Here is a 25991-nt window from a genome sequence, read left to right as displayed (position 1 = left end):
GACCACCACCATGTTGCCTATGTGCTGACTATGAAAAGCTACTCAGACTATATGGCCTCACTACAGCTGGTATCTTATAGCCAGTGCTAACCAGCACTACTTGTCCCAGTAGGGATAATATTCCACTTCTAGAGATTCTTAATCCAAAATTTCGTACAAAAGGTCTTAATAGACTCTTGGCTTCTTTCTCGAGCTTTGCAAGTCAGGCCTCCAACCTCCACATCTCTGTCAACATTCTCATCTTCCAAGACTCCTTAACAGGTCACTAGCTTCTGAGCATTTAACAGCTTTTCCTAACTGTAAGCTCGAAAGTCCTCCAAAAAACAACAACAACAACAACAACAGCAATCAGGTGCATCAAAGCAGTACTCCTGAGACCTTAGCATCAGGTTTTCTTCTAGTTTGACTTCTCTTGCTGTGATAAAACATTGAACAACTGTACCTAGAGGGAGGAGAGGGTTTATTTGAATTACAGACTAGCAGCATTAAGGAAAGCCAAGCAGAAACTCAAGACAGGATCCTGGGGACAGGAACTGGAGCAGAAAGCACAGAAGAACACCGCTTTCTGTCTTGCCTCTCCGGGACTGCACAGTTACATTTTTTCTATAGTCCAGGTCCACATAACTGGGAAGGGCACCACTCACTGTGGGTTGGGCCCACCTATATCAAGTAGTAATTGAGAAAAATGTCTCAAAGACATGCCCACAGGCCAACCTGGTAGAGGCAGTCCCTCCCTTGAGATGCCTCTCCCCAGCTAAGTCTATGGTTGTATCAAGTTGGCAATAAAACTAACCAACACAACTAGAACTGTGCCACCTCAGTATCAATTCTAAGTGACATTTTTGCCTCTTTGAATAAAAGCTGACTAATACACTTATCAAGGTCATGGAACTATACATTTGAAATTGTTTTTACTGAAAAGAAAGTTGGGAGTGGGTCACATCCCACACTGTCTGTGATCCTGAGGAGGACTGTAGAGCACCTGACCAGCTTTTGGCTTGTATCTATCTCAATTCATTCCTCACAGGCTGGTCCATCTAAGACACAGATAGAATCCCCATCAAAGGGGCATTTTTAAAAGAAACATTACTAAAGCTTAAATCACACATCTAATCCCACACCTTAATAGTGGGAGACTTCAACACCCCTCTCTCACCAATGGACAGGTCACTGAGACAGAAACTAAATGGATAAATAATGAAACTAATGGATGTCATGAATCACCCAAATACAATAGAATATACCTTCTTCTTAGCAGTTTATGGAACCTTCCCCAATAGTGACCATATACTCAATCACAAAGCAAACCTCAACATATACAAAAATATTGACATAACCCCTTGTATCTTATCACAACACCGTGAATTAAAACTGGAACTCAACAACAACAGAAACAACAGAAAGCCTACATACTCATGTAAACTGAACAACTTCTTACTCAACGGCCTCTGGGTCAGGAACAAAATTTTAAAAAAGAAATTAAAGACTTTCTAGAATTCAATGAAAATTAAGGCAGAAAAAAACCCAAACTTATGGGGCACAATAAAAGCAGTGCAAATAACAAAGTTCACAGCACTAAGCACCTTCATAAACAAATTAGAAATATTTCAAAGTAGCAACTTAAGAACATATCCGAAAGCTTTAGAATAAAAAGAAGCAAACACACTAAAGAGGAGGAGACAATAGGAAATCATTAAGCTCGGGCTTCAACCAATAAATTAGAAACAAAGAGAATACAAAAAATCAATGAAACCAAGAGTGGTTCTTTGAGAAAATCAACAAGATAAACAAACCCTTAGCCAAAGTACTAAAATGCAGAGGAAGAGTTAATTTGTAATGAAATGAAAAGGGGGACATAATAACAAACATTGAGGAAATCAAAAGAACTATCAGATCTTACTTCAAAAGCCTGTATTCCACAAAATTAGAAAATCTAAAAGAAATAGATGATTTTCTAAATATATTTCACTTACCAAAGTTGAGTTGAGATTGGGTAAAAAGTTTAAACAGTCCTATAACCCCTAAGGAAATAGAAGCAGTCATCAAGTCTCCCAACCAAAAAGAGCCCAGGACCAGATAGTTTTAGCACATAATTTTTACCAGATATTCAAAGAAGAGCTAGTACCAATACTCCTCAAACTATTCCACAATATAGAAACAGAAGAAACATTACCAATCTCATTCTTTGAATCCACAGTCACCCGTATACCCAAACAACACAAAGACCCAATGAAGAAAGAGTACTTGAAGCCCAATTTTACTCAAAAATGCAATAATTCTCAATAAAACACTTACAAACTGAATCCAAGAACATACCAAATGTTTCATCCACCAGAATCAAGTAGGCTTCATCCCAGGTATGCAGGGATGGTTCAACATTAGAAAATCCATCAATGTAACCCACCATATAAAAGAGCTAAAAGAAAATAAATCACATGATCATCTCATTAGATGTAGAAAAAGCCTTTGGCAAAATCCAACACCCCTTCATGATAAAAGTCTAAGAAAAATTAAGGATACAAGGCCCATACCTAATCATCATAAAGGTTATATACAACAAGCTGATAGCCAACATCAAATTAAATGGCGAGAAACTCAAAGATATTCCACTAAAATCAGGAAGAAGACAAGGCTGTCCACTCTCTCCATTATCTTCAATTTAATACTTGAAATTCTAGCTTGAGCAATAAGACAGCTAAAGGAGATCAAGGGGATAGAAATTTGGAAAGAAAAAGTCAAAGTATCACTATTCACAGACGATATGATAGTATACATAAGTGACACCAAAAATTCGACCAAGGAACTCCTACAGCTGATAAACTCCTTCATCAAAGTGGTTGAATACGAAATCAACTCAAGAAAATCAGTAGCCCTCCTGTATACAAATAACAAATGGGCTGAGAAAGAAATTAGAGAAACAACCCCCTTCACAGCATTCACAAAAAAAAACCATAAAGGATCTTGGCATAACTCTAACCAACCAAGTCAAAGACTTGTATGACAAGGACTTTAAGTCTTTAAAGAAAGAAATTGAAGACGATATCAGACTATAGAAAGACAAGCCACACTCATGAATCAGTAGGATTAACTTAGTAAAAATAGCTATCTTATTTTCACTTTGTTTATATGCTAGATTACATTGATGGATTTCCATACATTAAACCATCCTTGCATGCCTGGAATGAAGCCTACCTGGTCATAGTGAATGATATCTTTGATGTGTTCTTCTATTTGTTTTGTGAGTATTTTATTGAGTGTTTTTGCATCAATGTTCATAAGAGAAATTGGTCTGAAATTCTCTTTCTTTGTTGGGTCTTTGTGAGGTGTAGGTATCATTGTGACTATGACCTCATAGAATGAATTTGGTAATGCTCCATCCATTTCTATCTTTTGGAGTAGTTTGAAGAGTATTGGTATTAGCTCATTCTTGAAGATCTGGTAGAATTCTGCACTAAAACCATCTGGCCCTGGGCTTTTTTTGGTTGGGAGAAGCAATGATTGCTTCTATTTTTATAGGGAAAATGGGACTATTTAGCTTGTTTATCTGTTCTTCACTCAATTTTGGCAAGTGAACTTGATCAAGAAAATCATCCATTTCCCTTAGATTTTAAATTTTTTTGGCATATATGCCTTCGAAGTAGGATCTTATGATTCTTTGTATTTCTTCAGTGTCTGTTGTTATGTCTCCCTTTTCATTTCTGATTTTGTTGATTTCAATACAGTCTCTCTGCCTTTTAGTTAGTTTGGCTAACGGTTTGTCTATCTTGTTGATTTTCTCAAAGAACCAGCTCTTGGTTTTGTTGATTCTTTGGACTGTTTTCTTTGTTTCTAATTTATTAATTTCAACCCTGAATTTGATTATTTCCAGACATCAATCCCTCTTGGGTGTTTCTGCTTCTTTTTTTTTTTTTTTTTTTTTCCCCTTAGGGCTTCCAGCTGTGTCGTTAAGTTGCTTATGTGGGATGTTTCCAATTTCTTTATAAAGGCACTTAGTGCTATGAATTTTCCTCTTAGAACTGCTTTCAATGTATCCCACAAATTTGGGTATGTTGTTCCTTCATTTTCATTGAATTTCAGAAGTCTTCAATTTCTTTCTTTATTTCTTCCCTGACCTAGGTGTCATTTAGCAGAGAGTTGTTTAGTTTCCATGTATGTGTAGGCTTTTTGTAATTTCTATTGTTGTTGAAGTGCAGCCTAACACCATGGTGATCTGATAGGATACAAGGTATTATTTCAATCCTCTTGTATCTGCTGAGGCTTGCTTTGTGACCTACCATGTGATCAATTTTGGAGATGGTTCCATGGGGTGCAGAGAAGAAGGTATATTCTTTTTTGTTTGGGTGAAAAGTTCTGTAGATACCTGTTACATCCATTTGATTCATGGCATTGGTTAATGATGTTATTTCTCAGCTTAGTTTCTGTTTCAATGACCTATCCTTAGATGCCGAGAAAGCATTTGATAAAATCCAACACCCATTCATGTTTAAAGTTTTAGAGAGATCAGGGATACAAGGCACATACCTCAACATAATAAAGGCTATATATAGCAAGCCAATAGCCAACATCAAATTAAATAGAGAGATACTCAAGGAAATGCCTCTAAAATTGGGAACAAGGTATGGCTGCCCGCTCTCTCCATATCTCTTCAATATAGTACTCGAAGTTCTAGCCAGAGCAATAAGACAACAAAAGAAGATCAAGGGGATCCAAATGGGAAATGAGGAAGTCAAATTATCCCTATTTGCAGATGATATGATTGTGTACATAAGGGACCCTCAAAATTCCACCAGAGAACTCCTACAGCTGATAAACACCTTCAGCAAAGTGGCTGGATACAAAATTAACTCATAAAAGTCAATAGCCTTCCTAAATACAAATGACAATCATGCAGAGGAAGAAATTAGGAAATCTACACCCTTCATGTTAGCCGCAAGATTATAAAATATCTAGGAGTTACTCTAACCAAGCAAGTGAAGGACTTGTTTGAAAAAAATTTCAAAACTCTGAAGAAAGAGATTGAAGATGACATGAGAAGATGGAATGATCTCCCTTATTTGTGGATCGGAAGAATTAACATAGTAAAAATGGTCATCTTACCAAAAGCAATCTACAGATTCAATGCAATCCCTACCAAAATACCTACACAATTTTTAGAGACATTGAAAGTTTAATTCTCAACTTCATATGGAAAAACAAAAAACCCAGAATAGCTGAGACAATCTTGTACAATAAAAAACCCTCTGGAGGAACCTCCATACCTTATCTCACAGAGAACCCTTGTCTCAAAACAAAAACAAAATAACAAACAACAACAACAGAATGAATCTCAAAAGAGAAATACTTAAGAAATGTTCAATGTCCTTAGTCATCAGGGAAATGCAAATCAAGAAAAAAAAATCCTTTGAGATTTGTCTTACACATCTCAGAAAGGCTAAGTGATAGCACATGCTGGTGAATATGTGGAGAAAGAGGAACACTCCTTCATTGCTGGTGGTAGTGCAAACTTGTCCAGTCTCTCTGCAAATCGATCCAGCATTTTCTCAGAAAACTGTGAAGAGTTCTACCATGACATCACTCCTGAGTATCTACCCAAAATATGTTCTACCATACAACAAGTACACTTGCTCAACTATATTCATAGCAGCTTTATTCATAATAGCTAGAATCTGGAAATAACCTAGATGTCCATCAACCAAAGAATGGATAAAGAAACTGTGGTACATTTACACAATGAAATACTACCCAGCTATTAAAAACAAAGAAATCATGAAATTTGCCATGAATGTATCTATAAAAGATCACCTTGGTGAGGTAACCCAGATCCAGAAAGACGCACATGATATACACTCACTTATAAGTGGATTTTAACCATATAGTACAGGATAAACATACTAGAATGAACAGACCCAAAGAAGATAAGTAACAAGGAGGATCCAAGGGAGGATGCTTAAACCTCACTTGCAAATAGAATAGACAGAGGTAATGATTAAAGAGAGAGAATGAAGTAGGAGAGGAAACACAGAGAGATGTGAGGGGGGAGAGCAGACCTGTGAATAGCAAGGCTGGGAGAACAAAAGACCTGCTGAGAAAAGAAAAACTGTGGGTATGGCCATCTCTGTGACAAGCTGGAGACCTAAGACAGGGTAGGCTGGGGGACAGAGGGACACTCTAGCAAAGACTCCTAGTAGCAGGTACCATAGGGACGGAAGTGGACACCCTCCAACTAGACAAGTCTCATAGTAGAGAGAGGGGAGCACCAATGCAAAAAAAAAATTTTTTCGACCCAAAATTCACCCTGCTTACAAGATGTGCATGGAGAAATATATAGCAGATATAGCTGAGATTGGGAAAAGGTCCAACCAATGCCTGGCCCAACCCAAGATCCACCCCATGGGAGAGAAACCACCACAGACATTAATTATGATATTCTGCAAAGCTTGAAGACAGGAGCCAAGCAAAGTTGTCCTCTGAGAGGCTCCACCCAGCAGGACATCAAAATTGATGTTGAGATTCACAGCCAAACATTGGGCAATGCATAGGGAACTTTGTGGGAAAGTGAAGGGAAGAAGAAAAGAACCTGGATGAGACAGGGGCCTCACAAGAAGACCAATGAGCCAACTAAAGAGGGACCGGAGGGCCCTGCTAAAACTGAAGCACCAACCAAGCACCATGCATAGACAGAACCTAGGGCCCCTACAAAGATGTAGCTAATGGGCCACTTCAGAATTCATGTGGGTCCCCTTGTAAGGGGAGTGGGGGCCTTCTCTGACATGGACACTCTTGCCAGCTCTTCAATTACTTCCCCTGGCCAGACTGCCTTCTGAGGTCAAAGGGCAAGTGGACATGCTCAGTCCTGATTAATATGTTTTGATGAGATGGGAGTGGGCGGATAGGAAGGGGAATCTCCTCTCTTCTGAGGAATAGGGGAAGTGGAAGAAGGAGGGGGTGGGGCTGGGAGATGTGGAGAGATAGGGCTACGACCAGGATGTAAAGTGAATAAATAAATAAATAAATTTAAAACTCACTTTTATTATGTGTAAATTAAATCTCAATAGAGAATACCTGAATAAATCACAGAGCTAAACAATGTTGGAAGGTTGATGTAAAATATATTTAGCATGCAAAAAAATCATCCATCATCTAATTTTCCTGTCATCACACTTATTGTATTTCTCGCTCCTTCCTTACAGAGTATTTTCTATAGTCGTCTGAACAAAAAAAGTTTCACATATTTTTCACTCAAAATAACATAAACAACTTTCTATGATGTTGAAAGTGTTTGTTAACACAGTTACTTATGATAAACATTTAAGTGCCCTCTGTATAGTTCAGTTTTTCTTCAAGAGAAGTCTGTTTGTGCCGCCTCCTCCCCCAACTCTTCCATAAGACTTGGGGACAAGAGCTCCACAAGGAGAGCAATGGTACCAACAAATCAAGGGAGGAGGGCTGTTGCAGAGACAGATGCACCAACCAAGGACCATGCATGGTGAGGACCTAGACCCCCTGCTCAGATGTAGTCGACAGGCAGCACAGTTTCCTTGTGGTCCCATAATATGGGGAGTAGGTGCTACTTCTGACATGGACTCTGGTGCCCACTCATTGATCACTTCCCCCTTGTGGGGTGGCCTTGCCAGGCACAAAGGAAGAGGACACACACAGTCCAGATGTGACTTGGTAGGCTGGGGTCAGATGATAAGGGAGGAGGGCTCCCCCTTTCTGAGGACTAGGGAAGGATGAGGGAGGGAGGAAGGGAGAGAGGGAGGCAACAACGAGACAGAGAGAGAGGGAGGAGAGAGAGAGAAGAGGAGGGAGAGAGAGAGAGAGAGAGAGAGCGAGAGGAGAGAGAGGAGGGAGAGAGAGAGGGGGAGGAGGAGAGAGAGAGAGAGAGAGAGAGAGAGAGAGAGAGAGAGAGAGAGAGAGAGAGAGAGAGAGAGAGAGATCCATTTGGGTTAGCACATATCCATTAGTGAAATAGGACATACTGAAATGAGCACTTTATGTGTGTTCCATTACATTGGCTGTTACTTTATCTTACTAAAACTTTACTATATACTGATTTGTCTGCTTAGCACATAGTCAATACTTATGGTTTTTTACACTAAATAACGCCACCAAACACAGAACTTAATAAATTGAATCCTCTCAGGTGTCCATCCTGTTACGGGTAAGTTATATATAGTTAGATTAAAAGATTAAAGCAAACCTGGCATTTCCTGTGCCCTGCAGTCCTGAATGAATCGGACAGCACTTTGACCAAATGATGAATTCAGTCCTGATCTCTTCTTTGGGGACGGAAAAGCAGTTCTTGTTTCATTATATGTGCCAGGAGCTGGGGTACTTGATTTGATAGGTGCAAATCTCTAGGAAAACATGCCATTGAGAAACAGAAATAAGATTCTACACTTCATGAGTTAAAAGCTGCCTTCTGAGTGATGCAGCATCGACAGTATATCTTTTTAATGCAATGAAGACAATAAAGATGAATTAATGTATTTTGGTTATTGAAACATAAAATACTTATATAGCCTTTGGTAAAGTCACTGATATACCAATACAGTTCTGTACAATGTGCCTCATTTGCTTTAGAAAGAAATAATGCCGAGCGGGGATGCTAGCTCTTGATGTCAGTATGTGGACAGTTTTGGCTTTTGAATATTCTTCACTTAACAAAGAACTATATGATCTAATATATGGGTTGTGTTGTATTTGTGTGTATGTGTGTACATGCGTGTGTGTGTGTGCATGCGCATGCGCGTGTGTGTGTGTGTGTGTGTGTGTGTGTGTGTGTGTGTGTGTGTGTGTGTATGTGTATTCAGATGTCTACATTTGGGTGGTGGGGCAGAGCTCAACCCAAAAGTTTTCTTCCTTTGCTTCTCCATCTTAGTTTTTGAGACAGGGTCTTTCATGAACTTGGAGCTCACTGGTGGCTGAGTTAGCTGGCAGGAAGGCCCAGAACTCCTGCTGGATTTACCTTCTGAGACTGATGTAGTCACATACTGTGGTTACCTGAAACATTTCTTCCTATAATGACTACGCTATGGTAAAAAGGGAAAATTGTTCATTTGATTCCATTTTATTTTAGATTTAGATGATTTTTAACCCTTCCTATTCTTATTGATTTTTTTCAGTGTTTGAAATAGGAAACACTGACATGCTTTCAAGAGATAAAACATGTTTTCTTAATGGTTCCAAAAGGCATTCATTGCTGCCTTGAACTTCCATTCTATTTGTGTGTGATCTTGTCACTGTGGTGGGTGGGTGTTCACAATGTATAACATTTCTTTATTTCTGTGGTGTGACTTCACCCACAGGTTGGCTAATTTCACACAAGCAGCATACTATCAAGCAGCCTGCTGAACTTCTGGAAACCACCATTGTCTCTTGGAATACAAGTGTACCACAGCATTCTGAGGGCCCATCCCAGCTCCTTACCATGTTTTCCAGAGGACCAACAACATTGCTTTCTGGTTTACCATGTCTAAAACCAAACCATTATGTACATGTTTACCTTCGCCCTTCTTTCTTATAAAAAATTGCAGTGCCTTAACTATGCCTTTTACATTTTGTAAAAATATTGAGTTAATATTGAGGCCAAATAAACTGATCTCTGAGAGGAACAGGAAAAGGGCATGTTGGCTCCTGGGTGTGTCAACTTTACAATCCCATGGAGATTTCCATGGTTACAACCAAAATATTGTGTTTTGTAAAGTAATATGTGAATAGATAAGAGTATTCATTGCATTTAAGTACAATACTAGACCATTCCTGAAATATGTCTAAAATTTCCCCGAAACATAACCACACTTCCTCCTATAAAGCATAAGTTCTGATCCCTACGTCTATCTTTTTAATTGGACTATTTCTTTCCCTATCGCTATAATTCACACATCTTTTCAAATTTAACTAAACACACTACCTTTATGAGACAATGAGGTTTGGTTTTAACTCTTCCATGTTTTCAGTCATTATTATTTCTTTCACTATTATCCCTTTGAACAATTTTTTTTCTTTTCCATTTATAAAATATCATTTAAATGATTGCTGCCAAATGACATGAACTTAGAACTATATATTAGATGAATTGAAGTAGTGAAAAACCCCAAAAGTACTGTTTATAAACTGTTTTTAAAAATCAAAGGTATACACACACACACACACACACACACACACACACACACACATACACACACACACTGTCCTTTATACGTCCCTCTTGTGCAAGGCCTTAAGTACTATTAAGCTGCTCAAGACTAAAATCTAATATTCACTCTTGAGTCTCCACAGTCCCTCAACACAACATCTAACTCATTAAAATGTAATCTTAATTATATCTATAAAATATATCTTTAATCTGTCTACCTGTCTCCAAGGAGGACATCTTAAATATATTGAAACCAAAGTAGCTGTCTATAGTCACCTGGAAGTTAACAACTTTCCCAGGTTAAATAAAATAATCAGAGCTACACATAGTACAAGTGGATAATTTTCCCAACCACCTTGTCTGGAGGCTGCTGCATTATAAATGCTTGCCAGCCTCTTAATTTTAATCCTCTAGAAATATCCTACACATATTTGAGTTTTCTTAGGAAGCTCCTTGAATGGTGTAAAGTGGTTGTTCTGCAGCAGATGCTCTGACTGCAGCATCACTAGTGAAGGTGCTTATGGCAGGTGCATGTATGTCCTATGGCAGGAATGACAGAATACTTTCATACCATTCTCCAAAGGCTACATATTTTCCACAGGGGCTTCACTTAATATTCCATACATGCATTAGCAAAGTATGTTTTAGAATTCAGAATAAAATAGGTGTTTCTTATCATCTGAACTGAATGTTCACATGTGCAGATTTGATTAATAGGAAATGTTTAATAGATGCTTCCAATTCAAATATTCATCTGTGTATTATTGTTAATATTCAATCTTCTTTCACATAACTTGGCCTACAATTTTGTAGTGTTTTGCCCCAGCCATGCCCATTTCTAATTTGCTGTGTGTCATTTTGCTTTTTATAATTTCCTTAAACACTTTTGGATTTGTTACTGAATTCTCATCACGCCTATTACACTATGTATATGAAACTGTCTGTATACCATTACCTCTGATTCAGAAAGAAAACGTGAAGATGCATTTTTTACATTTGCTGCCATACGTTTTGACTTCTGAAATTGACTTTTAATTTCATACTTTCCAGGTCCTGGTACTCCCTAAATTACAGAAAGAAAGAAATACATTAAGAAAGGGTTTTCTTTCTACAGCACCTAAGAAAAGACCAGATAATTCTTATAGGCTATTACCAAAGGCTGCCATTAAGAGGGAAGCAACAGTAAAAAAAAAAAAAAAAAAAAAAAAAAAAAAATTCCTAATGGAGAAAGAAAAAAAAAAGAAAAGGAAAGAAAAAGGAAATGAAATAAAAAAATGCCCAGGTCAAAGCGTCATTCAGCCCTGAATGCACACTGCCTGAAGCTTTGCTGCCCCCTGCTGATAAAGTGCAAGAAAAAATCCTAGCTTTTCACACGGCTAACTATTAAAGGAAAGAAATAAAAACTTCAACTGTCCTTTCATTTCAAGGTACAAAGCTAGCCTTTCCCTGTAAAATGTGTCTGACTTGGAATGGAGCTCGGTGGTGGAGCTCCAGTTTATCATGTGCACAAGGTGCAGCACACGGCAGCAACAGCAAAAAAAAAAAAAAAAAAAAACAAAAAAACTCCACTGTCTTCTCAAGCTTCCATTAATCAATAGCCAAACAAATAGGCAGCAGGAAATGTTTTATTTTAAACACAAATACTTAGTGTAAAGAAACTAAGCTTTTAATTGAATCCTTTTCAATTCATAAAAAGTAATCTTATTAACCACAGGACTGAGTTCCTTATTATTATAGTAAGACAAGATAAAATAGATGATAGATAGATGATAAATTTTCATCAGCAAATACCTTAATACCTTGATACAATATATTTGGTGATAGAAACAATTAAAGTTAAATTTAAATATTTTTACACATCTCATTTGCTTTTCCATAGCTAAAGAATTTCTCCCCAAAAGCCTGTGAAATGCTACGACCTTGGTGTGACAGAACCAACACAATCCTAGCATTATGGCAGCTGTAGCCATTTCTCAGGGGCTTACACAACACTAGGTGTATTGACAGTCAGCCACAGCTAAGGGAAGGTTCATGGTGCCTACCATTCACCACTGAAATGAAAAGAAGCAAGCTGAGCAAGTAAAAATACACAGTGTAGATTGAGGAGAAAAGGGGCACCAGGAAGTGGGTGGGGCTATGTCCTGTGTTCAAGGACAGAAACAGATTAATGAAGAGCCTGGTATCACATGGAATGAAGGAAATGTGACCTCGGGGCAAGACGCCACCCAGCTAAACTTCCAACTTGTGAAAAGGAATTGAAGAAAAGCTTGAAGCCAGGTGTAATGGTACACACCTTTAATCCCAGCACTCTGAAGGCAGAGGCTGATGCATCTCTAACTCAGGGTCACTCTGCGCTACAGAGCAAGTTCCAGGACAGTCAAGCTTAAGCAATGAAAACCCAATTGAAAACAGAAAGCTAGTGAAGATGCAATTAAATGAGGGAGCCTTGTTCCAGCCCTAACAAGCAGCTAAACTTGGCAGGTTTGGACGCAGGGTTCTGGCTTTAGAGTCAAGAGCAAGAGAAAGGGGTTATAGAACCCCCTCCATAACTAAGGAAAGCCACTGAAGCTAGGTATGTGTCAGGGGTGCCCCTGCATGGAGGCCTGGAGAGGTCCTGTGTAAAGTTGTAAAAGTGAAGCAAGGGTTGCCTTGGAGACACCAAAATGGTAGAGATGACAGAGCCATGGAATACCTGGCAAGGAATGTTGTTAACATGGGGTGGAACCAGCCCAAGAGAAGGATTATGTTGCAGTCAACAAAGCTGAAAGGAGATGGAGATCTGAGGAGCATTCTGACACCATTCATCGAGATGCAGAGTTTGGATTTGCCCATCTGGATTTCAGTCTTGCTTTGGTTCAGAATTTCCTACGCTCCTTTTCCTCCCTTTAGGAAAAGTAATGTATATGCTGTGCCATTGTAGGTTGGAAGTTTGTGATTTGCTTTTTTTATTTTTATTTTATAGGGGATTGTATTTAGGACATTTCCATCAGTCTCAGAGGAGACTTTGAACTTTGGACTTTTAACCAATGTTGAGACTATTATAAGCTATAGAGACTTTCAAAGTAGGACGGGATACATTTTGCATTATGATATAGCTTACAAAGCTATGGGGCCCAGGGAGTAGAACATGGTGGTTTGAATGAAAATGGCTCCATAGGATCGTAGAGGGTGGCACTATTAGGAGGTGTGTCCTTGTTGGAGTAGGTATGGCCTTGTTGGAGGAAGGATGTCACTGGGGGTGGGCTGTGAGCTCTCAGATGTTCAAGCCAGGTCAGTCTCTTCCTGCTGCCTGTGGATCCAAATATAAAACTCTCAGCTCCTTCTCCAGCACTATGTCTGCCTGCATGAGACCATGCTTCCCACCATGATGATAATGGTCTAAACCTCTAAAACTATAAGTTCCTCTATGGAAAAGGACACCATCATTCAGACAATGTGGCTGCCTACAGAATGGGAAAAGATTACTAATTGCAAATACAATAGGGGAATAATATTTCAAATATGTAAGGAATTTTTAATTCTGGGCACCAAAATACAAATAAACAAACTAAAGACTGGGGTACAGACGTAAGCAGAATCCTAAAAAGGAAACACATATGGTACACATAAAGAAATGTTCAACATCCTTATTCATCAGGGAAATGCAAATAGAAGGACAGCAAAATCATGGGCCATTTGAGGAGTCATATAAAAGCCCACTACAGTAGAAGCTTCCTAAAATATATACATATATGAAGGCAATAAAAATGAAACCACCACATAACAGAGGAAACAGCCCCAACTGAATATCCTCTCATCACCAAATGAATCTCCCAATCCCAAGGACTGTGTAATATCTAATAAAGTGTTGGCCACAGAAACTCCATAGAAACACCCAAACAATCCATGTTATTGCAAAGGCTATCAGTTGCTCTCCAGAAACTGATGGTCAAACCCTGCAGAAGACAAAACCTAGACAACTCATTGAACATGGAAAATCAAGCTGAGGCCTACCTAGAGCCTTCACTCCTATGTGCTAGTGACTTTAGTACAGAAAGAAACTCTGCACACTACCAAAGGAGAAAGGTAAACGCAAACCCAGCTACAAACCCTTCAATCTGCAATGACGACCTGCATGCAGTTTGCATTAGTGCAATAGTGATAGTGAGAGTAACCATTCAGTATCTGATTTGATTTAAGGCCTACTGCATGAGATCGAACCTATCCCTGACACCACTCAGGTGGCCGAGGACCTGAGTCTAGAGCCAGGGGAATTCAAATATTACTGTTCTGCTAAAGGAACATAGCAACAAAATGCTATACTGATACATAGATCAGTGTCTTGCTCAGTCATCATCAGAAAATCTTCCTCCTACAGTAGATTACAACAAATACAGAGACCCACAGCCACAAAATGTGCAGTGAGGGACCTTGAAACACTCAGTCCTAAATGGGATGTCTTCACCAAATCCCTCAAGGCTCAGGGAACCTTGCAGTAGAAAAGAAAGAACGATTGTAAGAGCCAGTAGTTAGAGTTACACTAAGATACTTGTTTTTTGTGGCTATTGTGAACGGTGTAGTTTCCCAAATTCTTTCTCAGCTCATTTGTCCTTTTTTTACAGGAGGGCTATGGATTTTTTTTTTTTTTAGTTGATTTTGTATCCAGCCACTTTGCTGAAGGTGTTTATCAGTTTTAGGATTTCGTTGGTAGAATTTTTGGGGTCACTTATATGTACTATCATACCATCTGGGAATAATAATATGTTGACTTCTTCCTTTCCAGTTTGTATTCCTTTGATCTCTTTTAGTTGTCCTATTGCTATAGCTAAGGCTTCAAGTACTATATTGAGATATGGAGACAGTGGACAGCCTTGTCTTGTCCCTGATTCCAGTGTAATTGATTTAAGTTTCTCTCCATTTAATTTAATGTTGGCTATAGGCTTGCTGTATATTGCCTTTACTATGTTTAGGTATGTGCCTTGTATTCCTGATCTCTCTAAGACTTTTTAACATGAATGGCTGTTGGATTTTGTCAAGTGCTTTCTTTGTCATCTAAGGAAATGATCCTGTGGTTTTTAAAGAAACTGTGGAATGTTATTCAGCTATTAAAAACAAGGAAATCTTGACATTTGAAGCAAATGAATGGAACTAGAAACAACCATCCTGAGTGAGGTAACCCAGACCCAGAAAGACATGTATGGTATATATTCACTTACAAGTGGATATTAAACCTACATAGATGGTCTATGAGAGACACCACCCAGCGGGGGTTTGGGACAGATACTGGGACTTGTAGTCAGACTCTAGGCAGAGCACTGAGAGTTGTACAGAAGAGTAGGGAGGGAGTAGAAGAACTGGGAGGGGTCGGGAGCTCCACAGGGAGACTACTAAGGCGGACAAAGCTGGACTCAGGGGTTCTGCACCAACTGATGCACCAGCCAAGGACAATGCTTGCAAAGTACCTAGATGCCCTGTTCAGATGTAGCCAATGGACAGCTCATTTTCCACGTGTGTGAAGGAGGGGGGAAGAGCGGGAACTGCCTTTGACATGAACTCTGGTGCCTGCTATTTTATCACTGCCCCTTGGTGGGCCCACACACAAAAAAAAAAAAAAAAAAAAAAAAAGGAGGGTGCAGACTATCCTGATGATACGCTGTGATCAGACCTCTCCCCCCTCTCCCCCCAAACCCAGTCAAATAGAAATAGGGTGGAAGAGGGAGGGAACGGGAAGATAAGAGGTATTTGATAATAATTGGGATGTAATGTGAAATAAATAAATCAAGCAAGCAAGTAAGCCAGCCAGTGGGGCTGGAAAACACCAGGGAAACAAGTCCTTCTAAACACAGCAGGACAACGGTATGCATGAAGTCAGAGCTGTGGCAGCCTCACAGGACTAGCATGGTCTAACCAGACGGGATCCCAGCACCGACAGAAGTGTTAACAAGGCCCCATCCCTAACCCAGAACCGAACCACTCACGTTTGAAAAATTAGTTCTCTGCAGCAGAGTCTTACTGGGGATACGAACCACTCTTAAAAGCAGGCCCCATGCCTACCAGTTGATGGGCAACATCCAGCGCAGGCAGAACTCAGTGGCATCTTTGGAGGATTTGTCTCAATGTTCTATCAGGGCATCTTTTTCTTTTTTTCTTTTTTTCTTTTTTTTTTTTTTCTTCTTCTTCTTCTTCTTCTTCTTCTTCTTCTTCTTCTTCTTCTTCTTCTTCTTCTTCTTTCTTTCTTTCTTTCTTTCTGTTTCAAAAAGTTTTACTTTTACTTGATCCAAGACTTAGGAGGGGCGGCAGGGCAGTTACGAAGCTGCCTAAGCAGCATGAGCTTCATTCGGGTGGAGGTCCTAAGGCTGGCTGGTGCGGAGCTGAGGAGGGAGCCCTTGGAAGGCGAGGAGGCCTCCTGGTCGTGCTTGAGAGATACTCAGAGATGCTCCCCCAGAGTCGGTCAGGTGGCTGCCTGATGAGCTTCACCTCCCCATCCAGGAAGTGATTTTCCAAGAAATAACAGAGGTGAGGGCCTGTGCGAGCCGAACCCAGGGAACGAAGAGCCAAGAGGGCCTGGCTCAGGTTCTTCTCCAGGGCTGAGGCAGCTTCCATGGCCTCCTGGAGTTTACCCACTCATCTTAAGATGGTTTCTGCATATCCTGGAAGACAGCACAGCCCCCAGGCCCCAGCCCCATCCCCACCCCCATCCCCACCCCCACCCCGTGCTCGTTCTGCAACTTGAGGAGACGCTCTGTGCTCTCCTGCTTCTCCTCGGCCAATTCGCAGAAAAAGTGGCAATCAAAATAGTAGCCCAGAGAGAGGTAGGTAGGTGGAGGCCCACAGGTGCAAGTTGACCAGGCGGTTCACAGCAGCTTCCACTTCAGAGGAATAATTCTTAGGAATCTGGGAGGTCGTGGCTGATCCGCCGTATGGAGCTAGCTGCAGGTTGGTCCTAGGAACCCAGGGCAGCGAGGCGTTGGAGACACTATAAGGCAGATGGAAGCTAACTAGGGAGTCCCCGGGTGGGTTCCGCCCAAATATTGTTGAAGCAAGACACAGATCCACGGGACCTCCAAGGCGCTGCTGGCATTTTTTTTTTTAAACTTACAAGTTCTTCGCATATCTATTAAGCTTTCAGATTTGTTGTTTTTATGGGATTGATGTGGGGGGGGAACATGTATGTCTCTTTTTCTTCTGTTTACTTGCTTAGTTGGTTTTGTCCTATCCCAATTTGTCCTTTTTTGCTGTTTTCTTTATTATTATTATTATTATTATTATTATTATTATTATTATTATTATTATTATTATTATTATCTGTATCTCTCTGTTTTCTAAGGAAAGAAAGAAAGGGTATGGTTGGTTGGTTGGTTGGTTGGTTAGTTGGTTGGCCCAGGATGGAGTGTGCATTTAGGTGGGAGGGAAAGTGAAAGGATCCTGAAGAAATTGGAGGGAAGAGAAACTGTAATATATTGTATGAAAATAATAAATTTTCAATAAAAGAAATATGGGAAAGAGATTTTCACAAGGTCTCAGAGAGCTACACTATGCAGGTCACAGACAGTCACAGATCACAGCGTGATTCTGCTGGGAAAGGAGCAATGACAACATAGGATATCTCCAGTCAATACTGGCTCCTATCGTTTTCTCATATTTCATCAGAAATTCATTTAGAGACCCACTGGTGTTCTCAGAAAGGCCTGGCAGCTATAGATATTGTGAGCCCAGGAGTAAAATATTATTGTCTGACTGTTCCATTGGCTCAAGCATGTGTAAATATAAAAATTTGTTTTTTGGTTTTTGGGTTTTTGGGAGGGGGGGTTGGTTTGTTTTTTTGTTTTGGTTTGGTTTGGTTTGGTTTTTCAAGACAGTGTTTCTATGTCACCCCTGGCTGTCCTGGACTCACTCTGTAGACCAGGCTGGCCTCAAATTCACAGTGATACACCTGCCTCTGCCACCTGTAGTGCTGGGATTAAAGGCGTGCACCACAACGCTCAGCTTCTGTAATCTGTAGAAAACTGTATTATTCAAGGTCTTTCCTACACAACTACTTTTAGCCATCTCTCAGAGGCTCCTAAAAAAAAGGGGAGATGACTACCATTTGAGTGTCTGGAAGAAAAAGAAATCACAGAAATGACGGTTTATTCTGAAATGGTTATTTAGATAATAGATGCTCTATATTCTAAAAGCCTACTTATTAGACTAATGGCTAGATACAGGATGAGTTAGAAAGCAGAATTTTATAAATATATCACTTAACAAGGGAATTTCTCAAGGGCCCTTAAGACTGTGGGACTTGAAAACCAAAGATATGGGGCAACCCTCAGGAGTACTCCAAAAACAGTGCTCAGCTGAGAAACTTGGAGCTTGATTGTTTAGTAGCTTGGGGGCAAAATGATTAGGCATTGGGTTCAGCTGAAAGACCAGACTTGCAACAACTCACAGAGCCTGAACCTGCAAAGGGACCACACTGTCGGTGAAAGCCTGTGAGAGCACATGACCAAAAGCATGTATTGCTGCTCTGTTTTAAAAAGTATGAGTTCCCAAAGGGAAAAACCGTGTTCAACAGTAAGCCCTGTGGTCTGTGTTAATGGCTGGCCTGATAAAGTAGGCTCTCTGGTGCAACAACAGCATGGACGTCACATTGGTAACCAAGCAATTTACAAGTGCATTAAGTCCTGCTTGACAAGATGTAAGTAGTCACAGGCACCATTACCTGGCATAGAACCCATAACAAGACAGTCTATACGCCCTAGGAGTGGCTCTAGTGCTATTGTTCTGCTAAATGTCATAGTATTAAACCAACAACTACTGACTCCTCATACTCACAAATTAATGCATCTCTCGCTCCTTATTACAGAAATTTCTATTTGTAGTAGATGGTTATTAACACAGACATACAACTGGCCAAGGTATGTAGATTAAGAGAATGCAGAATGCTCAGCCCTAAATGGTGTGTGTGTGTGTGTGTGTGTGTGTGTGTGTGTGTGTGTGTGTGTGTGTGTAGTATTCCCTTCTCTCAAGGCTCAGGGATCACTATGGAAGTAGGGGTGAGGATGTTTTCTTTAAGAGCTACAGGTAATGGATGACTGTAAGGAAACAATACCTTCTGGATACAGACAACAGCTGTTCATGTGAACTTAACATGTTGAGACTGTAGCCCAGAATGATGGGCACCACTACAACTACAATGACCAAATACAGTGAGTGCTGGGAACGAGAAAAACAGAGAGAAGCCTTTAATCCTAGCACTTGGGAGACAGAGGCAGACAGATCTCTGTGTTTGAGGCAAGGCCAGCCTGGTCTACAAAGTGAGTCTATGACAACCAGGACTACAAGAGAAACCCTGTGTCAAGGAAAGAAAGAAAGAAAGAAAGAAAAGAAAGAAAAAAATGAAAGAAAGAAAGAAAGACAAACAGAGAGAGGAGATGACATACTGTCACTGCCCAGTGGGGTCAGTGTAAAATAGCCTGGGGCTTATGCACACACAGACTCAGCCCCTGCAACATCCTGTCCTGCCATGGGATCCTTCTGGCTCTGCTCAAACTACTGCACTAACCAAGGACAATTCAATAGTAAACATCAAACCCCTACTCTGATCTAGCCAATGGACAGGACATTCTCCACAGTTATGTGGAAAGAGGGGACTGACTCTGACATGAACTCTGGTGCTCCATATTTGACCACCTCCCCTTGGTGGGGAGGCCTGGTGGCACTCAAAGAAAGGATAAGCAGGCTACCAAGATGAGACTTGATAGCCTATGACTATATAGTGGGGAGGAGGTCCCCCTCGGTCATAGACCTAGGGGAGGGTAATAGGGTGAAAGCAGGAGGGAGGGAGGAAGGGGAGGATTCAAGTGATGGGATAACAATTGAGTTGTTCAAAGTTTACTGCACGTATTGTCCTTGGCTGGTGCCATAGTTTGAGCAGGACCCCTGGGCCCAGATCTCAGTTACAGTCATAGGGGAGGGGAGTAAGGGGAAAATGGGAGGGAGGGAAGAATGAGAGGATACAAGGAAAGGGATAACAATTTAGATGTAATATGAATAAATTAATTTTTAAAAGGAGGATTGTATAAAAAACAATTGAGTTGTAATCTGAATAAATTAATAAAATTAAAATTTTAAAAAGAGATAAGGGAAGGTTCACTTTCTAGACTGGACCTCCTTGAAGGACCACTGTGTTCCACAATGCCACCAAAGGCCATGTTGGTGGACCATGCTGCTGCCCTAGAACATAATGAAACCTGAGATCCATGTGGCTGCATGTAGTCTGTGCTGCTGCCTGATGCCTCAGTAATGGCCTTGGGTTTTGCTGCCTCCGAGAGCCATGCTGATGTGAGTAGCATGTGTATTCACCTGAGATCATGTTGAGTCTCATGGTCCCTAGAGCCACGGAGAGCTATAACTGGGTCAATGGTCCTGATATAGCCCTATGGCTCCTGTTACCACACAAGCCTGGGGTCCAGATTGCTGCCTGAAGCCATGTTAACTTCCATGGGCATAGGAGATTCACCCCACCCCTCACAGGAGAGCTGGCCCTGCCCTGTTTCGGCCACTGTCCAGCTCTCCTCAGCTAATGACATTATCCTTGGGAAGTCTGGCCACTAGAATTTGACCATTCTTCAGTGAATATTTGACCACACAAATATTATTTTTGGTGGAGGAGATCAGAAGGGAAAAGGGGAGGACATGGGAATACTGAAAGGTGAACAATATCTAGGCACAAGGTGTGATATTTACAAATAATAAAAAAATAATAATAACAATAATAATCAGTGATATCAAAAAGAACATAACAAGCAAATCAATTCAGTGGCCCTGGAGAGGAAAGTTATCAGCCAAAGTTTGAATGACCCAAAAACTGGCAATACTGATGAAAATCTAAGCAACAGAGAGAAAAACTCAGCAAGAAAACTGATGTTTTAGACCCAAAAATATGAACATAGTAAATATTTTTAAATATTTTAAAAAAGGATATACTACCAAAGATGTGATTAAACAAAATGATAGCGGATGGAGGACAAAGTCAATTAAATACTGCATTGAAGTGTCAATAAATGACAAAACAAGCATCATAGCACTAGCTAAGACTCCTAAATCCCATAAAGAAAACAAACTTAGCCATGCCAGGTGACACAACCCTGTAGCCCCAGAACATGAGAGACAGAGGCAGGAGGACTATGAGGCTACCCTGCCCTACAAAGTGAGCTCAAGGTGAGCTACGTAATGAGACCTATCTCAAAAATAATAACTAGTACAGTTATTGTTTTTATTATTATTATCATCATCATCATTATTAATCACCACTACTACTGCCCTGTCTTTGATGCTGCTTTATTTGTATTCTTTGTCTACAATAAGCCAGAGAGTCCACTAGTACTGTTTGTTTTAGTAATTGAGCCCTATTTTCTATTGCTAATGTAGTCATGAAAAGCAGCAGTTGTTGCTTTAAGGTGCTACATTGAGACCATTGGGTATTCTGTAACCAATAACTAAAAGGACAACTAATGATTTCCAAACACCTACTTTTCACCAAGGACTATTTCCATCTCAATTCACAGATAAGAAAACCATATAAGGCAAATAAATTATTTCCAAAGCTCCATAGTGTATAAGTGGTTGGGACTGGTACGCTGCAACCCCCAACCTCCCTTTCCCAGATACAAATGTTTGTGTGAAACATTCTGGCTAAGAAGCAATAGTCAGAGAAACCAGAAGCAGAGCAAGGTTCAGAGAAAGATCAGTTCAATTCTGAGTGTTTGTTTCATAGTTCCTATATGGTATCAAAGTGGAGGTGCCGTACATGCATTGATCTCTACAGGGTTGGAACCCAATGAGGAATCAGGGGTCTAAACACACAGTGGAAGTAAGAAGTATAGACAGTGACTCCTGAAACCATAAAACTGCATGTGTTTTCTGGGAAAACCACCTAAATAAAAAAGCTAAAATGGCTAAAATGCTGTGTAATGTTTATGAGATTTCTGGCATTGTGTTTACAGTATAGGAAAGCAGCTCCTTCTCTTGAAATGAAATGCATTTTAAATTACATCCTAGATATAGTTAACACTCATAGATCACCCTCAGGATGGAGTGAACAGAGTAGCATCTAACTTGGATGTGGACCATAGAGAACATCTGTCAATTACATTTGTTTGCATAATTACCATGTAAACTTTGATTCATTAAAAAACATAATGTATGCTTTGATTCTGATCTCAGAAAGCAAAGATTCTTTTTTTAAACTAATCAGATATAAACAGAACTGAATCCAATAAACATGGTAAGGCAAACTCTAAAGCAATTTGGAAAGTATCATTATATTAATCAACAGTAGCACTACAGTTGCCATTGGGCCTCACACGCCACACTTCAGTTGTATGTCATCCAAGTGAGAACATTAAATTAGAGACAGGAAGTGCTTTGTAGGCTAAATCATGTACTCGTTACCCGTAACAACAAAAGAAAACAAAAGTAGCTATCTGGTATAAATTTAAGCAAGCAAATCAAAGAGGGAAAATGTAAGTGTAAGTCACTGAGCCTGGCCATAAATTACTCCTCTAGAGAGGAAAGTTGTAATATATAGTGCCACACAGAGAACAGGATGAAACTCAATAATGCTCATGAAAAGCTATTTAGATTCCATAATACAATTGCTGAGTAACAATTCATGTCAACACTGGTATTCGTAACTCAGCTGAGCAAAAACAGTAATACAGCAGTCTAAACCCACACCTTCCACTCTCACCACAGAAAGCTTCTCTGCTCTTTTCTTCAAAAAAAAAAAAAAAAAAAAGCATAAACAAATACTCTTTATAATTTTCTTGCAATTACTACAATCCATATGTGAAGTATCTATCTAGTAGCAATAGATATTCGTGATGCCTATCTCAGCAAATCGGTACTATGTAAGTGTTTAGAGTTCGATATTTATTAGTGTGTAATGCAATATGAACTTCCACATATGGTCACTTAACTCCTTTTTCCTTTAACCTAAATTTCCCTTTCAAAGAGAAAAATGTTAACATTAATGAAATAATACACAAACAGTTGAAATCATCTAAGTGAAGCAATATTAAATTAATTGAAAGAGCACTGGATGATTAATTAGTATTATACTCACAAAAGAGCACCCAGTGCCTACTGGGACCAGGCAGGCACTAATTGTCTCACATGGAAATCACTCTACCTTACCCCATGAGCAACATTTAATCAAATCTGAGTTATTGTTGTAAGAGCTGGCTTGTGTGTTTGTTTGTGTTTTCTTATTTTAAGGAGAAAATCTGGATTTGTGTGTAAAATCCCAATCTCACAAAGTACAAGTGTTGGTAACTAACTCAATTTTAAAAACTTTAAATATGACATAAAAACACAAGATTCCACATTCTGTTCTTTAATATCTTAGTCTATTTCAAATATCCTCGCATGTATATTCTTTTACATATTTGTATACATTGTAAAATGGTTATAAAAATGTTTGAGAGTCTCTTTGCTGCCAGGTATCTGCCATTATGGGTCACATGCACACTCCTGTAGGTTGGACAGATAGGGCCTATCCCAGTCGGTGCTGCCCTATCTTAGTGTCCCCAGGAGGCTGAAGTTGACATCTGATGGCATAAAGGAACAAATTTACAAACTGGCCAAGAAAAGCCTGACGACCTCCCAGATAGGTGTGACCCTGAGGGACTCACATGGTGTGGCACAGGCCTGTTTTGTGACTGGTGATAAAATCTTCAGAATCCTTAAATGCAAAGGCCACGCCCCTGGTCTCCTGGAGGAACTCTACCATTAGATTAAGAAAACAGTTGCTGTTCACAAGCATCTTGAGAGGAACAGAGAGGAGAAGGATGCTAAGTTCCTCCTGATTCGGATTCGGACAGAGAGCAGGCTTTATGGTTGGCTTGATACTGTAAAAGACTAAGTATGCCCTCCCACCCAATTCGAAATACGAGTCACCCACAGCCTCTGCTCTAGTGGAATAAATTCTCCTGTGCACAAGAGCAGTAAGATCACTTTGGATTTTAAAAAGTGTCTGAGAAATGACGTTGTATGTCTGTGCCTGTCTCTAACGGTTTCCATGGTAAAATTATAATGCTCATAGTAGGAGCAACGTTTGTGATCTTCACAGACACCTATAGCTGTGAAACTAGGATTATTTTGTGGAAATAAACTATTGTGCCATGAAAAGACAACTGATTCACATCAAAACGAGCTGATCCTATAAAGAGGCTATGTTCATCTTCACAATTCTTGTTATGATACAGAACACTTAGTCCTATTCACAAACTAGTGAACATGACAGCTTAGAATTTCTCATGCACTATTCCTCTATAAGATATACGCAGAGGTAGGCTGGTAGCAATCAGAAAAAGAAGTTAATGAAAGTGGATTCAGCTAGCCCAGTAGATAGATGTCATGAACAGGTGCATACAGGTGACTTGTAAATCAAGTCATCAAGTAATGAAATTACAAGAATATTCACTGATCCTGTATGGTGAAATATCAATGTAAATTTCTAAGTTCAAGATAATTAGGTATGTCATGATTCAATGTATTAAGCTACTTTAATTACTTGTGATTATTGAAACTAATGTTTGCTTTGGTTTGAATACTTCTAGAAAGTCCATGTGGAGGGCTGTTAATTCTTCAATGTAGCTATCTTGGGAAGTGGAGTAGTTAGCAATGTTTAGGTCATGAGGAGGAACCTTCAGGAATAAATCCATGTTGCTGTTGCTGTTGTTGTTGCTGTTGCTGTTGTTGCTGTTGCTGTTGTTGTTGTTGTTGCTGTTGCTGTTGTTGTTGTTGTTGCTGTTGTTGATATATTAGCTGTCCCGAGAGCTTGGCCCCCTTTCTTTCTTCTACATGTGGCCACATGCCTTCTGCTTTTTGCCATGAACTGAGAAAGTATAGGCCCTCACCAAATGTGCCTTCTCAGTCCTGAGCTTCCCAACCTCTAGAACTGTAAGCCAGAATGAATCTCCTTTCACTAAAAATTATTCATCCTAAAAATCCTTTTATAGCAAAAGATAAGACTAAGGTGGACTCTGAGACTTCAGGGGAAGCAAGCACTTGTTTACAGAACAGTGTCTCTTTGCATTTATGCCTGCGGCCTCCTAGATGAACGGTCGGTACGATTTAGATCACCAATTTGCGTAGTTTTAAGGGATATTCTTGAGGTTCTTGATAATTAAAATCAGCCGCTCCTTTTGAGAATCCGCAACAAAGTAGTTATATTGCAATATGAAGAATAATAGTGTTTGTAGTCTCTCGCTGTGCAGCTCTGTGCACCTCAATGACAGACAGCATCATTTAGGTTGTATCTGAAATTGCTTCCTTGTGCTGCCTCCTATGTGAAGTTTGTTCATTTAAATTCATAACTATAGATCTCTGGAAATTGCACCAAAGTTTTGTGGCTGCCAAGTATGTTTATGTTAAACACAAATGGCCCAGAAATTATGAGGAGATGCTCAATGGCGATTACTGTCAGCTCTCTAGCAGGTAATAAGCTGTGATATTTTATACCGTAATCTGGGAGGTTGGGAGTTTCCACTGGAATGACAATAGTTGAGTGTGAGTACATGTCTAATCCAATATTAAGTAGTCCTAGAAATCATTCCTTTATGCTCTGCTGCAACATATGGAAGTGGTTTATATAATGTCTAAATAACATATCGTCAGTTTCTTTCTCCAAAGACAGGAAGAAACCCTGAGCTGAGAAAAACACTCAAATCTCAGATGTAAGTTGCCTGTACTTACATTTGATTGTCTTCAAGTCATGAGAAGATTGAAGATACATTGAAGAGCACACTATTGTGGTCTGGAGGCGATTAATCCAAACCACAGATACAAAATGTTCCATATAAAAAGACAGTATGAAATCATA

The 25991-nt window shown here is 39.8% G+C and overlaps 1 protein-coding gene and 1 pseudogene across 1 annotated transcript in view; one reads left to right on the top strand and one right to left on the bottom strand.

Annotated features, from left to right (window-relative positions):
• Positions 1 to 25991, bottom strand: part of Stpg2 (sperm tail PG-rich repeat containing 2) — a 105636-nt gene that overhangs the window by 9725 nt on the left and 69920 nt on the right. Inside the window, exons 7-8 of the mRNA XM_051165723.1 lie at positions 11097 to 11204; positions 8204 to 8360 (exon numbers count right to left, since the gene is read on the bottom strand). Of these exons, the coding sequence (XP_051021680.1) occupies positions 8204 to 8360; positions 11097 to 11204 (265 nt within the window). The remainder of the gene's footprint in view (positions 1 to 8203; positions 8361 to 11096; positions 11205 to 25991) is intronic.
• Positions 20408 to 24090, top strand: LOC127206114 (40S ribosomal protein S13-like; annotated as a pseudogene).

This window comes from Acomys russatus, chromosome 23, assembly GCF_903995435.1.
Source record: "Acomys russatus chromosome 23, mAcoRus1.1, whole genome shotgun sequence".
Lineage (NCBI taxonomy): Eukaryota > Metazoa > Chordata > Mammalia > Rodentia > Muridae > Acomys > Acomys russatus.
Note: the sequence above shows the minus strand (reverse complement) of the source record. Positions and strands in the feature narration are given on the sequence as shown.